The 13,524-nt window shown below is 41.9% G+C and overlaps 1 protein-coding gene and 1 pseudogene across 5 annotated transcripts in view; one reads left to right on the top strand and one right to left on the bottom strand.

Annotated features, from left to right (window-relative positions):
- SFT2D2 (SFT2 domain containing 2) overlaps positions 1-13,524 on the top strand; it is an 88,503-nt gene that overhangs the window by 14,872 nt on the left and 60,107 nt on the right. Inside the window, exon 8 of one of the 5 annotated variants that reach the window (XM_003824611.5) lies at positions 1,723-12,394. The exons of the other annotated variants lie outside the window; for them this stretch is intronic. Coding sequence (XP_003824659.1) covers positions 1,723-1,762 — 40 coding nt within the window. The 3' untranslated portion in view covers positions 1,763-12,394. Of the gene's footprint in view, positions 1-1,722; positions 12,395-13,524 lie in introns of those variants that run through there. 5 annotated transcript variants of the gene reach the window in all.
- LOC129397638 (ankyrin repeat domain-containing protein 36B-like) lies at positions 5,060-6,253 on the bottom strand (annotated as a pseudogene).

Below are 13,524 nucleotides of genomic sequence, written 5' to 3'. Positions count from 1 at the left end.
CGTGGTGGCGTGCACCTGTAATCCCAGCTACTCAGGAGGCTGAGGCAGTAGAATCGCTTGAACCTGGGAGGCGGAGGTTGCAGTGAGCCGAGATCACACCATTGCCCTCCAGCCTGGGCAACAGAGGGAGACTCTGTCTCAAAAAAAAAAAAAAAGATTAAGAATTTCAAGATGGCAACATCAAATCAAGGCATTAAACCCAATGTGGACCCTTCTGAGTATGGGGCCAATGCAGTTGCACAGGTCTCATTCGTGAAACTTGCTTGGAGTCATTCGTCGGAGCTTCAGTCTTGATCTGGATTGGCATGTATAAAATTTATGTACAAGTGATTGATAGAATGATGGAATTTTATTTGAGATAGTGAGTTTCATGTGCTGAGGAGATGAATTACTCCTCTAGTAGGGAGGGAATCACAGAGCTAGATCCCACCCTTCTATTCTTTTTTTGAGATGGAGTCTCACTCTATGGCCCAGGCTGGAGTGCAGTGGCCCGATCTCAGCTCACCTCAGTCTCCAACCTCCTGGCTTCAAGCTGTTCTCCTGCCTCAGCCTCCATGTGCACGCCACCATGCCAGGCTCATTTTTTGTATTTTTAGTAGAGATGGGGTTTCACCGTGTTGGCCAGGCTGGTCTCGAACTTCTGACCTCAAGTGATTGGCCCACCTCGGCCTCCCAAAGTGCTGGGTTTACAGGTCCGAACCACCATGCCCGGCCCCACCCTTCTATTTGTAAGTTCCCCTGGAATAGCTTTTCCTACAGTGTTCCACAGAAATAGTGTTTCTGTGGAAGAAAAGAGTTCTATGATCAAGTAAGTTTGAGAAACAGGTTAAGCAAAATTAGGTAGGTTCCTCTTTGCCTGGCTTGCTAGATCCTTCCATATGCTATGTGTATTGTGAGCTGCCATGAGGGGGACTTACGTGGCCATAAAACCCTTCTTGTGCAGAGACTCTTCTGAGACTACAGTGCAGAGTGTGTCTCAAGAAATGCTGCCCTGGAACCATCTTGATATTAAAATGCAGTGCCTACTCATGGAAATGCATCCATTCACCTCTCCCTCCCTTATGTGACTCCCAATGTCCTTAGTGCAGCACAGTTGAGAAGGTGGAACAGAGCTGGGGTATGAGAAGCCTAGTGCCACATTGCACAGTGTGGTGTGGTGGTGGAAATGGAAGTGCTTGCTTGGGTAGAATAGTAATTTCTTGAAGACCAACTCTTCCTTGCACCCTCTACACTGAATTCCAAGCAGTAAATACCTGTGATAAGGCTAATAAAGCATATTAATAAGTGCTCAGGACCCATAGTGAGCTCCCTTCTGCTGCCTGCTTAGAATGAAGAAAGGTCCCAGTTAATATTTGATTTAATGCTGTCAGTGCATTCTGTGATTTTGACCGATATTAAAGTGCAGCAATCCTGACTGATTTCTTAGTTTCTGACAGTCTATATTATCTTTTTCTCTGATTATGATGGCGAATCCCATAATCAGACTGTCGGGTAAGTGGGGACATCCCCTCTTACAGGTGAGGAATTTGAAACTCAAACAGGACAAGGAACTTTCCCAGAATAGTACTACTAATAAATGTTGAAGCTGCAGTTTGATGCTGTGAAGGTCTGATCTTTCAGTCTAGGTGCTTTCTACTCTGCAGCTTCCACTCTGGGTGCCCTCTAAAGGAGTGCCTTTGGGGTGATGACGTTCCACTCATCTTTGTGTCTTTTCTTTCCTAGGGATGCTGTGAAGAAGTGTTTTGCCGTGTGTCTTGCATAATTCATGGCCAGTTTTATGAAGCTTTGGAAGGCACTATGGACAGAAGCTGGTGGACAGTTTTGTAACTGTCTTCGAAACCTCTGTCTTACAGACACGTGCCTTTTATCTTGCAGCAATGTGTTGCTTGTGATTCGAACATTTGAGGGTTACTTTTGGAAGCAACAATACATTCTCGAACCTGAATGTCAGTAGCACAGGATGAGAAGTGGGTTCTGTATCTTGTGGAGTGGAATCTTCCTCATGTACCTGTTTCCTCTCTGGATGTTGTCCCACTGAATTCCCATGAATACAAACCTATTCAGCAACAGCACATAAGCCTTGGGTGCAAGTGATTCCCAGGTGGCAAAAGGCAGCCCCATCAGAGATCACAGGGGAGCAACAGTAAGGGACAGAGTTTTGGGGTCCACTTGTCCCTCAGCATGGAAGCCATCACCGTTGTCCTGCATAGAGTGAGTCTACTTCTACTCTGGCATCTGAGAACAAGTGACTCTGCTTTAGACAAGCCCCTGGAGAGCCTGGCCATGGAGTGAGGTAGAAAAGAAGCACTTTTTGGTGGTATATGCTGTTTCTGAATTTGAATCTAAGCATTCTTGGTGTTCTGATTCTGCGCCTGACTGTGGAATGTATTTTCTGACATTAGGTGCAGACTCTTTTTCTCTTGGGTTTTATTTCCCATCCCTCCCTCCCTCTCCCTGCATATCTTTCTTTATGACCTCCTGGCACTAGATGGGGAAAGAACAGAGCAGCAGCAGAAAATGCTGCTGTTTTTTTTTTTGAACAAGAGCCCATAGGAGTTGAAAAATCCTGCTGCTCTCAGCTATATTTTTTTCTCCATTATTTATAAATGTTTGCTTTTAAACTGATTTTATTTTCCATTCTCCCCTGGAGTTGGGCCAGGGGAGAGTGGGGTGGGAAGACAGATCCCTGCTGTGCGGCCAGCAGGAAGTAGGCACGCCTGCCCAGTGACCTTTAAATAGTCCCAGTGTTTGCACTTAGCCTGTGCTGGGGACACTGGGGATAAACTGCAGGTGGTCTCATGTCAGCCTGATGCCTAACCTACAAAGTGGTTTTGTGTCCATGATCTTACCTGGTTCTTATGGAGAGCCTTGTGAGGAAGCAGGGATTGTTATACCACTGTGCAGTCAAGGGAATCAAGGCCCACACTGGTTTTTGGATCCACCCAAAGCCACAGCTTCAGCCTCCTTCATGACCCCAGAGTTTCCTGGCCTGTTTCTGGTTGTGCCTCCTGTAACTGCCTGTGACTGTTTCCCTCGTTTTCATCAGCCAAGCCATCTCCTCCCTGGCGCTCCCTGCCCATCTCTTTTGGAAGCTTCTTCCTGGATCTGCAGGATGTTCACTGTCCCTTGTGTTCCCTTTCAGCTTCTCCTTGTTGCCTGACTACGATTAGTGCCGTGTCTTGTCAGCCAGCATTCTTGGCCCTCCAGGACCTCCAGAGTCATCCTACAAATGACATTTATCTGGATTGCCTTTCTGTTCTTTGCACAGGGCCAACTGGTCCACTAGGGCTCCTCCAAAGGAAGTGGCCTGCTGGTTGTCCCCTTTCTTGTGGCTAATTGCTGAACCTTTCTTTGTCCTACTGTGGCTAAGAACTCTGACTGGTTTTTTTTTTTTTTTTTTTCTTTTTGAGATGGAGTCTCACTCTGTCGCCCAGGCTGGAGTGCAGTGGCGTGATCTCTGCTCACTGCAACCTCCACCTCCCGGGTTCAAGCAATTCTCCTGCCTCAGCCTTCCAAGTAGCTGGGATTACAGGTGCCCGCCACCACGCCCGTGCTAATTTTTGTGTTTTTAGTGGAGACAGGGTTTCACCATGTTGGCCAAGCTGGTCTGGAACTCCTGACCTCAGGTGATGCGCCCACCTTGACCTCCCAAAGTGCTGGGATTACAGATGTGAGCCACTGTGCCCTGCTGATCTTTTCTTCTGAGGCTGGGGAGGTGTGAACAAGCCTGACGGGGCCAGAGAGAGGAGCTAGTCTTCCCAGGTTCTTTCTAGGCTATTGATGGCATCCAGTCATCTGCTCAGGTCACTAACCTGTCCTCAGCCAGGAAAGGAAATTTTATGCTACCCCTCTGGCTTTTGTGGGATTCTTTCACATCCCAGGTGCCTCTTGGAGACAGATCTCAGAAGGGCTGTGGTGTCAGAAGGGACATGGAGGAGGTCAGGAGTGCTCATGGTTCCTTTTCTTTAGAACTGATACGAGGCTTGGCTAGTCACTGTGAGCTCCAGCAGCTCCAGCAGCCTGGAATAAGACACCTAGAAGGCTCACCCCTCCATGTCCATGTCCTTTTTTTTTTTAGATTGAACAACCATGCTTTATTTAAAAAATAATCTCAGCAAACTAGAGATACAAGAGAATTTCCTCAACCTGTCGAAGGGCATCTTTAAAATATCTACTGCTAACATCCTATGTAATGATGAAAGGCTGAATGTTTTCCCCTAAGATTGAGAATAAGACAGAGATGTCAACTCTTACCACTTCTATTCAACGTTGTACTGAAAATTCTAGCCACTGCAATCATGTTTTAATTGGGAGTAGGGGGAAAGAGGGAGGGAAGGAGAAAAATAAAAGGCCTTTAGATTGAAAAGAAATGAGTAAAACTGTCTATTCACAGATATTATCATCTATGTAGAAAACCAAATCAAATCCATGACTAAGTTACTGAAACCAGCAAGTGAGTTTCGCAACACAGCAGGATATATAATTGATATACAAAAATCAATTGTGTTTCTCCATGTTAGAAGTAAAGAATTAGGAATTGAAAATTTAAAAATAATACCATTTACAATAGCATTAAAATATTAAATTCTTGGGAATAAACCCGACAAACTATGTGGATTATCTGTACACTGATAACTAGAAAGCATTGCTAAGAAAAATTAAGACCTAAGTAAATATCTTGTTGATAGGTTGAGAGACTCAACATTGTTGATGTTAATTCTTTCCCATATTAATCTATAGATATAATGCAGTCCCCATCCAAAGCCAAGCAGGCTTTTTTTTTTTTTTTTGTAGAAATTAAAAACTGGTTTTAAGATTCACATGGCATGCAGATGATCTAGAAGATCCACAGTAACTCTCCTGCTGTGCAGCTGGTTCCTAACAGGTCATGGACCTGTCCGTGGCCTGTAGGTTGGGAACCTCTGCTACAGAGGATCCAGATTTAAATTCAGAAGAAGCTTCATCTATTTCTGTAGTTTCATTTTCTTGCGATAACTGCTGCATCAAACTTGAACTTCGCAGGATTTTCTGAAGCTGCTCAATTTGGCCATCTTGCTTTTTAATTGTATTTCTTAACACTGGAATTTTCTATTTCAAGCTTTTGTACGTGGCCTTGCGTCTCCTTAGTACATTTTATAGTCACTGTAAGTTGATTCCATTTTTCTTGAAATTGAATTCTCATCTGACCTAATTTCTTCCTTGAATCCTACATCTCACTTTCTCAGTGGACGCAGTGACACAATGAAGCATCCAGCAAAGCTTTTGTTGTTGATTGTTTAGGACGTCACCCCGTTTTTGTTGAAGTTGTCTCACAACTACTTCTCTTTCTGCTTTCTCTCTTTCATATTGACATTGTTTTTCTTTCAAATGATTAACTTTATTGATCATCCTCTTGTTCTTCTAGCAAAAGACGGTGCTTTATGCACTCAGCTTGAAGATTTTGTGCTGTAGCATCACATTTGGCTTGAATATCAATTACTGTTTTTTCTTGATTGTCAGCTTTGTTGTGAACATCATCCAGTTGCTGTTGAAGCAACATATTTTGTCTTTGTAGTTGACATAATCTTACTTGCTTTTCTGTGCATTTTTCTACTTTATCTTGGCCATTTGTGTACATTTTTTCAATGTCCTTCATTTGACACTGTTTGGTTTAGCTCTCTTTGTATGTGTTCAAAAACCAAAGCGTTTACTTTCAGAGCCTCTCTTGTGTTATGGAGCTCAGTTTTGAGGCACCTGGACTTACTCTCAGCTTTAGAAAGTTGCTGAGAAAGAATCAGAACATGAGAATTCAAATTTTCCTGTAAATGACGCAATTTATCTACTGTGCCCTGGAAATCAAGCTCTTGGTCTCTTTCTGTTGAGTGACTTTGATCATGATCATGTAGAGCAACATTCAGTCTACGATGGTATGATTCCATTTCGTCAGTCTTTGCCTGCTTTGTTTTTCCTTCTCCAGTTTAGAACGGAGCATTGTGTTCTCATCTGTCAGAGCAGTAAGCTGTCCACTATAATGGGCTATCGTTTTTGTTGATGTTTCCCCATTCTGTTTTAGAGCCTTTTGAAGGTCTTCATGCTTTCTTTTTATAATTTCAATGTCTTTTAAGTATTTCTTTTCCAGGATTTGATTTTTTATTGTGTCTATTTCCAGCCTGAGCCTGGCAATTTCATCTTGCATCAAATGGTTTTTATGCAACAGGTCTTCTTCTTTTTCATGACTATCAGAAATCTCAAACTGCAGAGTTCTTGTTCCCATTCAAGTTTTTGATATTCTGTGATATTTCTTTTTTTTCAGATAGTCTCTTTTGTAGTACACTAGTCTTTTTCATTTTTTTTTTTTTGTTTGAGACGGAGTCTCGCTCTGTCGCCCAGGCTGGAGTGCAGTGGCGCGATCTTGGCTCACTGCAAGCTCCGCCTCCCAGGTTCACGCCATTCTCCTGCCTCAGCCTCCGGAGTAGCTGGGACTACAGGCGCCTGCCACCAGTCTTTTTCATTTTTTAATTTTTACTGTAAGTCACTCACAGTGATTATCTTTAAGTTCCACTGGTCTTTTACATAAATAAACTGCATTTTTAATTTTCTTTTTTTATATGAGATTCTGGAAATACTTCTTTTTTTAAATTATACTTTAAGTTCTGGGGTACATGTGCAGAACATGCGGGTTTGTTACATAGGTATACATGTAATGTTATCCCTCCCCTAGCCCCCACCCCCAGACAGGCCCCGGTATGTGATGTTCCCCTCCCTTTTCCATGTGTTCTCGTTGTTCAACTCCCACTTATGAGTGAGAACATGTGGTGTTTGGTTTTCTGTTCTTGTGTTAGTTTGCTGAGAATGATGGTTTCCAGCTTCATCCATGTCCCTACAAAGGACATTAACTCATCCTTTTTTATGGCTGCATACTATTCCATGGGTGTATATATGCCACATTTTCTTTATCCAGTCTATAATTGATGGACATTTGGGTTGGTTCCAAGTCTTTGCTGTTGTGAACAATGCTGCAGTAAGCATACATGTGCATGTGTCTTTATAGTAGAATGATTTATAACCCTTTGGGTATATACCCAGTAATGAGATTGCTGGGTTAAATGGTATTTCTAGTTCTAGATCGTTGAGGAATCGCCACACTGTCTTTCACAATGGTTGAACTAATTTACACTCCCACCAACAGTGTAAAAGCATTCCTATTTCTCCCTGTCCTTTCCAGCATCTGTGGCCACCATGCCACTTTTTAATGATTGCCATTCTAACTGGCATGAGATGGTATCTGATGGTGGTTTTGATTTGCATTTCCCTAATGACCAGTGATGATGAGCATTTTTTCATATGTTTGTTGGCTGCATAAATATCTTCTTTTGAGAAGTGTCTATCCTTCGCCCACTTTTCGATGGGGTTGTTTTGCTCTTATAAATTTGTTTAAGTTCTATGTAGATTCTGGATATTAGCCCTTTGTCAGATGGATAGAGTGCAAAAATTTTCTCCCATTCTGTAGGTTGCCTGTTCACTCTGATGATAGTTTCTTTTGCTGTGCAGAAGCTCTTTGGTTTAATTAGATCTCATTTTGTCTATTTTGGCTTTTGTTGCCATTGCTTTTGGTGTTTTAGTCGTGAAGTCTTTGCCTATGCCTATGTCCTGAATGGTATTGCCTAGGTTTTCTTCTAGGGTTTTTATGGTTTTGGGTCTTACGTTTAAGACTTCCTCTTTTCCTAATCGAATACCCTTTATTTCTTTCTCTTGGCTGATTGCCCTGGCCAGAACTTCCAGTACTATGTTGAGTAGGAATGGTGAGAGAGGGCATCCTTGTCTTGTGCTGGTTTTCCAAGGGAATGCCTCTAGTTTTTGCCCATTCAGTATGATATTGGCTGTGGGTTTGTCATAAATAGCTCTTCTTATTTTGAGATGCGTTCCATCAATACCTGGTTTATTGAGAGTTTTTAGCATGAAGGGCTGTTGAATTTTGTTGAATGCCTTTTCTGCATCTATTGAGTTAGGGAGGATTCCCTCTTTTTCTATTGTTTGGAATAGTTTCAGAAGGAATGGTACCAGCTCCCTTTTGTACCTCTGGTAGAATTCGGCTGTGAATCCATCTGGTCCTGGACTTTTTATGGTTGGTAGGCTATTAATTACTACCTCAATTTCAGAACTTGTTATTGGTCTATTCAGGAACTCGACTTCTTCCTGGTTTAGTCTTGGGAGGGTGTATATGTCCAGGAATTTATCCATTTCTTCTAGATTTTCTACTTTATTTGCGTAGAGGTGTTTATAGTATTCTCTAATGGTAGTTTGTATTTCTGTGGTATCGGTGGCGATATCCCCTGTATCATTTTTTATTGCATTTATTTGATTCTTCTCTCTTTTCTTCTTTATTAGTCTAGCTAGCAGTCTATCTATTTTGTTGATCTTTTCAAAAAACCAGCTCCTGGATTCATTGTTTTTTTCGTGGTCTCTATCTCCTTCAGTCCTGCTCTAATTTTAGTTATTTCTTGTCTTCTGCTAGCTTTTGAATTTGTTTGCTCTTGCTTCTCTAGGTCTTTTAATTGTGATGTTAGGGTGTTGATTTTAGATCTTTCCTGCTTTCTCTTGTGGGCATTTAGTGCTATAAATTTCCCTCTACACACTGCTTTAATTTTGAAATGGAGTTTCGCTCAGTTTCCCAGGCTAGAGTGCGGTGGCATGATCTCAGCTCACTGCAACCTCTGCCTTCTGGGTTCAAGTGATTCTTGTGCCTCAGCCTCCCAAGTAGCTGGGACTACAGGCATGTGCCACCACACCTGGCTAATTTTTGTATTTTTAGTAGAAACAGGGTTTCACCATGTTGGCCAGGCTGGTCTCGAACTCCTGACCTCAAGTGATCCTCCTGCCTCGGCCTCCCAAAGTGCTGGGATTACAGGCGTGAGCCACCATGCCCAGCCCCATGTCCTTTTTAATGCCTGGATTGACTTTGTGGGACATGAGGCCAAGGTACCTTTTAAGATGTCACCTGTATAGCATACTAGTAGTGAATGTAGGCTTTGAAGTCAGATGCATCTGGCTGTGAGCTGTGACTAGTCATATACTAGTTGTGTCATTTTGAACAGGTTACCTAACCTCTGGCTCCTCAGTTTGTTCATCTGTTTAAAAATTGTGGGAATAACAGTTCCTGCTGGGTCATTGCAAGATGTCAGTGAGACGTGTCAAGTGCTTAGAATAGGGCTTGGCATAAGTAGAGTCTCAGTAGGGTAGGTGTTATTTAATCCCAGAAATAACTGACAACTTTGGAAGATGCGAGTGAATGTCTCCGAGCATTAATTTATCTAACAAATACTTATCTAGTACTATGTGCCCGGCGCTGTAGACACTGCCATGTTTTATCTCATTCAGTATTCACAGTGACTGCCCAGTGAATGGTATTGCCTCCATCCTCTGAGAAGGTAAAGAGCCTATCCCAGACCCCACGAGTGGAGGCGTCAGGGAGGGGTTCTTGGCAGGAGATGGGTCTTGTAGAAAGGCTTCTGCTTTGCTTTCACTCACGGCCTGTGGCCAGTTTGCTCAGACAGCTCCCATCAGGACACCATTGGCAGCTTTTGCATGACCCTGCCTCCCAGGGTCTTCCTGCATTTTTCCTTAAGTTGCCTTATTCTTTGGTTGTTTCCCTACTTGTTTTTGTTAGACTGTGGGAGGAAGAAATCCATTTCAAATCTGCTGAAACCTGTTACCAAGCAACAGCAGTGATTAAAAGCAACCTGATGAGTGAGTAAAGAATTAGGGTTTCAGACCTGTAGTTAATGATGGTCTCTGTCTCCTTGCTGCCCTGCATTCCCTTCTCTTCCGTTCACTGCTGGGTGAAGGAGGGCTTGCTGCATTTTGGAAGTTAAGGGAACCAATAAGGTGAATCTTTTGCAGATTGGAATATGGTGCTCAGCCAGCCATGTGGAAGCACTGTCCTGGCGTGATCTGCCCTGGGCTGTTGGCTCTCTGAGTGCTGTCTTGGGAGGAGCACTGCCCTTCAGAACAGAAGAGATGGCTTCCAGTCCCCTCTCCCCCTTCTCCCAGTCTCTCTGAGGCTGCTTGTTGGGTATTGGGCGTGCTGTGTACTAACTCACTCCCGTCTCTTGTCTCATTATCTGAAATGCATCCCCTTTTGCAGAAAGGGCTCAAACGGAGCCTTCAGTTCTGCTCCTCTGCATAGCCGTAGCTCAGATCCTAGCTCAAGATGTCTTGTTTGGGAAGGGCAAAACATGGTCCCCAGTGTAGCATTTTCACTGGGTTGATTATCTCAGTGGTGGATCATCTATCACCCTTGTGTGGTGACTTTGTGAATTATCTGCCTGAGTGCCACTTCCCTTCCACCCTAATCACTGCAGGCTCAGGGAGCAAGAAATAAAATCATGAAATGCATTCCAAATAAAATTACCTTTTGGCTGGGTGCAGTGGCTCACACCTGTAATCTGAGCACTTTGGGAGGCTGAGGTGGGTGGATCGCTTGAGGCCAGGAGTTCAAGACCAGCCTGGCCAACATGGCAAAACCCCATCTCTACAAAAAATACAACAGCAAAAAAATCAGCCAGGCTAGCTGGTGTGCGCCTATAATCCCAGCTACTTGGGAGGGAGGCTGAGGCACAAGAATTACTTGAACCCAGGAGGTGGAAGTTCAGTGAGCCGAGATCGCACCCCTGCACTCCAGCCTGAGCAACAGAGTGAGACTGTCTCAAAAATAAATAAAAAAAAAAAATCACTTTTTGATACTTCTGTTAAAATAGATAATAAGGAACCATATCTTAAAGTGTGGAGGATCTGGCTTGGCTTCTGTTTTTGATAGCTCTATGAAAGTGACAGATTTGCATCATGAGACTTAGTGGAACGAATTGGGAAATTGAAGGGCAGCCCAGTGGCTATGGATTCTATTTTCTATGGGACTGTCTACGCCAGGCTTTATTTTCTCTTTGCTCAGATAACTTCTGACTAGAGTCGACGGTAGGATTATAAATGGTTTAAAATACGTATTCTCAAACCTCATTTTCAGCATATAAATTTTTAAGAATCAGTGTTTAAAGGTACGTGAAACCATTTGCTAGATTTTTGTCCTAGTTTTTTTTAATTTAAAAATCTTATGTTTTTTTTAGTAAGCTTAAGATGTCCAGTAGTTTATTTGCAGACAGCATTTTAAAAAAGTGAATAGATGTTTAACTGAAGTTAAATACAAATTTATGTCTGTGTAACTCTTGGTAAGATATAACAAAACCTAGACATCTAAATTTTTTGGAAATTTTTATTTTAAAAGTTTGTTGGGAGGTAAAATTGTGTGACTTTACCTTCTGGTTAATAGTTTTATAGTTAAGAAGAAAGTCCAGCGAAGTTTACTTGATCTCAGTTGCACTCAAGAATAGGGGATTTAGTTCCACTTTGGTTATTTTCACTTCTACCCTAAATTCATAGTCCCTGATACTTAAGCTTTACCCTTGGCTTACCAGTTTTCATTGCAGCGAGTAAATGGGGAGTAGCAGAGCCTTTGTTAATGTAAATTGACAAAAAGTATGTCCTTTTCTAGCAGGAGCAGATAAACTGATAATGGTCTTAGAAATGTAGAAAATGATTTTTTGTAGACAGGATGATCTGTCTAGATTGTAGCAAATGATGGTACATATTCACAACAAAGTTGTGCCACTACATTTAATAAACAGCCACAAACAACAAAAGGACAACTGGTCCCCGATATAAATGGACTAGCTACCTGGACATAATATCCTTGTGAGGCATCCTTAAAGGACAAATTGCAGCTGGTATTTGGGTGAATGTTGTTGCTCTGTGCCTGTTGAATGTCCATGCTACAAGAAGTTATGAGCCTTGTTCTAAGTACAGATGAACCTTGTATTTGTGTAATCTCCCAAGGGAGAGCTATGGTTTACATTCAATTTTTTGGTCTTTCTGCTATGAAACGTGTTTATTTTGCCTCTGTCAATGTGTTTGCAACCTTAAATAAGGAAAGGGGGAAAAAAATAGCCCTCTGAACTCTGATCTTTTGCCGCTTCTGTAAATTTTGATTGTGAAGTTGGGAGTGAGGACATTCAAAAGCCCATGGTGAATGCATATGCCTTTAGAATATTGTGCCTGTTTTAAAATGTTTGAGCTTTTAAAATACTTTGTTAAAACATGAATCCATTTTTTGTAATTGTATAAATACTCATAACTAATTTTGAATGCTACTGATTGTGTAACTGAATTTTTGTATCCAAAAATACATTCTTGAGTACTACTTTTCCTACCTTGAAAATCTATTTCATTTAATAAATATTGTTTTCTTTATGCTAACTTAACTTTAAAAGGAATGTTGCCAAGCTGTCTCTCCTCCCCCATCACAATTGTTAGTTTTTTTTGCTTTCTTTCTTCAATAAATGATAGCATTATGATCTTTAATAAATCTAGTGTTGTCTCTTACTCATGTCTGTATTTCCAGGAGTCTTTAAGCCAAAGGAAGATTGTAGAACTGTAAGAAAAAACCGTATCTTTAATTTGAATTCTCAGTGTGTAGCACACATTTTAGGCACTTAAAGATGTTTTGGGGGACCTAACTTGACATGTAGTCCTCTCTTTTAAATGACTTAGGGTTTTACATGGGTCTAGGGACAGTTTGGAAGGTTTTTAAAAAGTAAGACATTTCCTTAAGTGTTTATTTTGGAAAAAAAATACACACACACATACACACATACATACATACATACATACAAATAAATATATATATTTTTGAGATGGAGTCTCACTCTGCTGCCCAGGCTGGAATGCAGTGGTGTGTTCTTGGCTCACTGCAACCTCGGCCTCCCAGGTTCAAGTGATTCTTGTGCCTCAGCCTCCGAAGTAGCTGGGATTACAGTAGCGCACCACACCCAGCTAATTTTTGTATTTTTAGGAGAGACAGGGTTTTACTATGTTGTCCAGGCTGGTCCTGAACTCCTGACCTCAGGTGATCCACCTGCCTCAGCTTCCCAAAGTGCTGGGATTATAGACCTGAGCCACTGTGCCCGGCCTATTTTGGTATATTCCTACACACCTAGCTGGTTTAGTTATTTTGTGTAAAGTAGGTTGTCTAATTGGTGTAAAGTTGTTCATGATGTTTCCCTATTTTAATATTTGTAAGATTTCTACTTATGTCCTTTCTTTCATTGCTAATGTTGGTAATTTGAGCCTTCTCTTGCCTTGCTTAGTGTAGGTAGAAGGTTGGCAGCTTTTTTCATTGATCTTTTCAAAGGCAACTTGGTTAAGATTTGAACACACAAAGCCAGATATGTGAATGGCCAACAGATGTATCTAGTACCTATTGTGTTATCATATGAAGTTTAAGAAAATAGGTAAAATAACTCTGGACTTTCAAGTTCTTTGGTGCTTCCATTGGTGATAAAATAATGAAAAGCAAGGAAGTTATTTGCGTGAGTTAGAATAGTCATTACTTTGAGAGGGACAGAGAGAATAGGGATTGGGAGGGGACATGATGTGAGGGTGCCTCTGGGTGCTGGTCATGGTCTTTCTTCAAAGACCATGTGGTAGTTCAATGGT

Source organism: Pan paniscus, chromosome 1, assembly GCF_029289425.2.
Source record: "Pan paniscus chromosome 1, NHGRI_mPanPan1-v2.0_pri, whole genome shotgun sequence".
NCBI classification, from domain to species: domain Eukaryota; kingdom Metazoa; phylum Chordata; class Mammalia; order Primates; family Hominidae; genus Pan; species Pan paniscus.
This window is presented reverse-complemented; position numbering and strand designations above follow the sequence as displayed.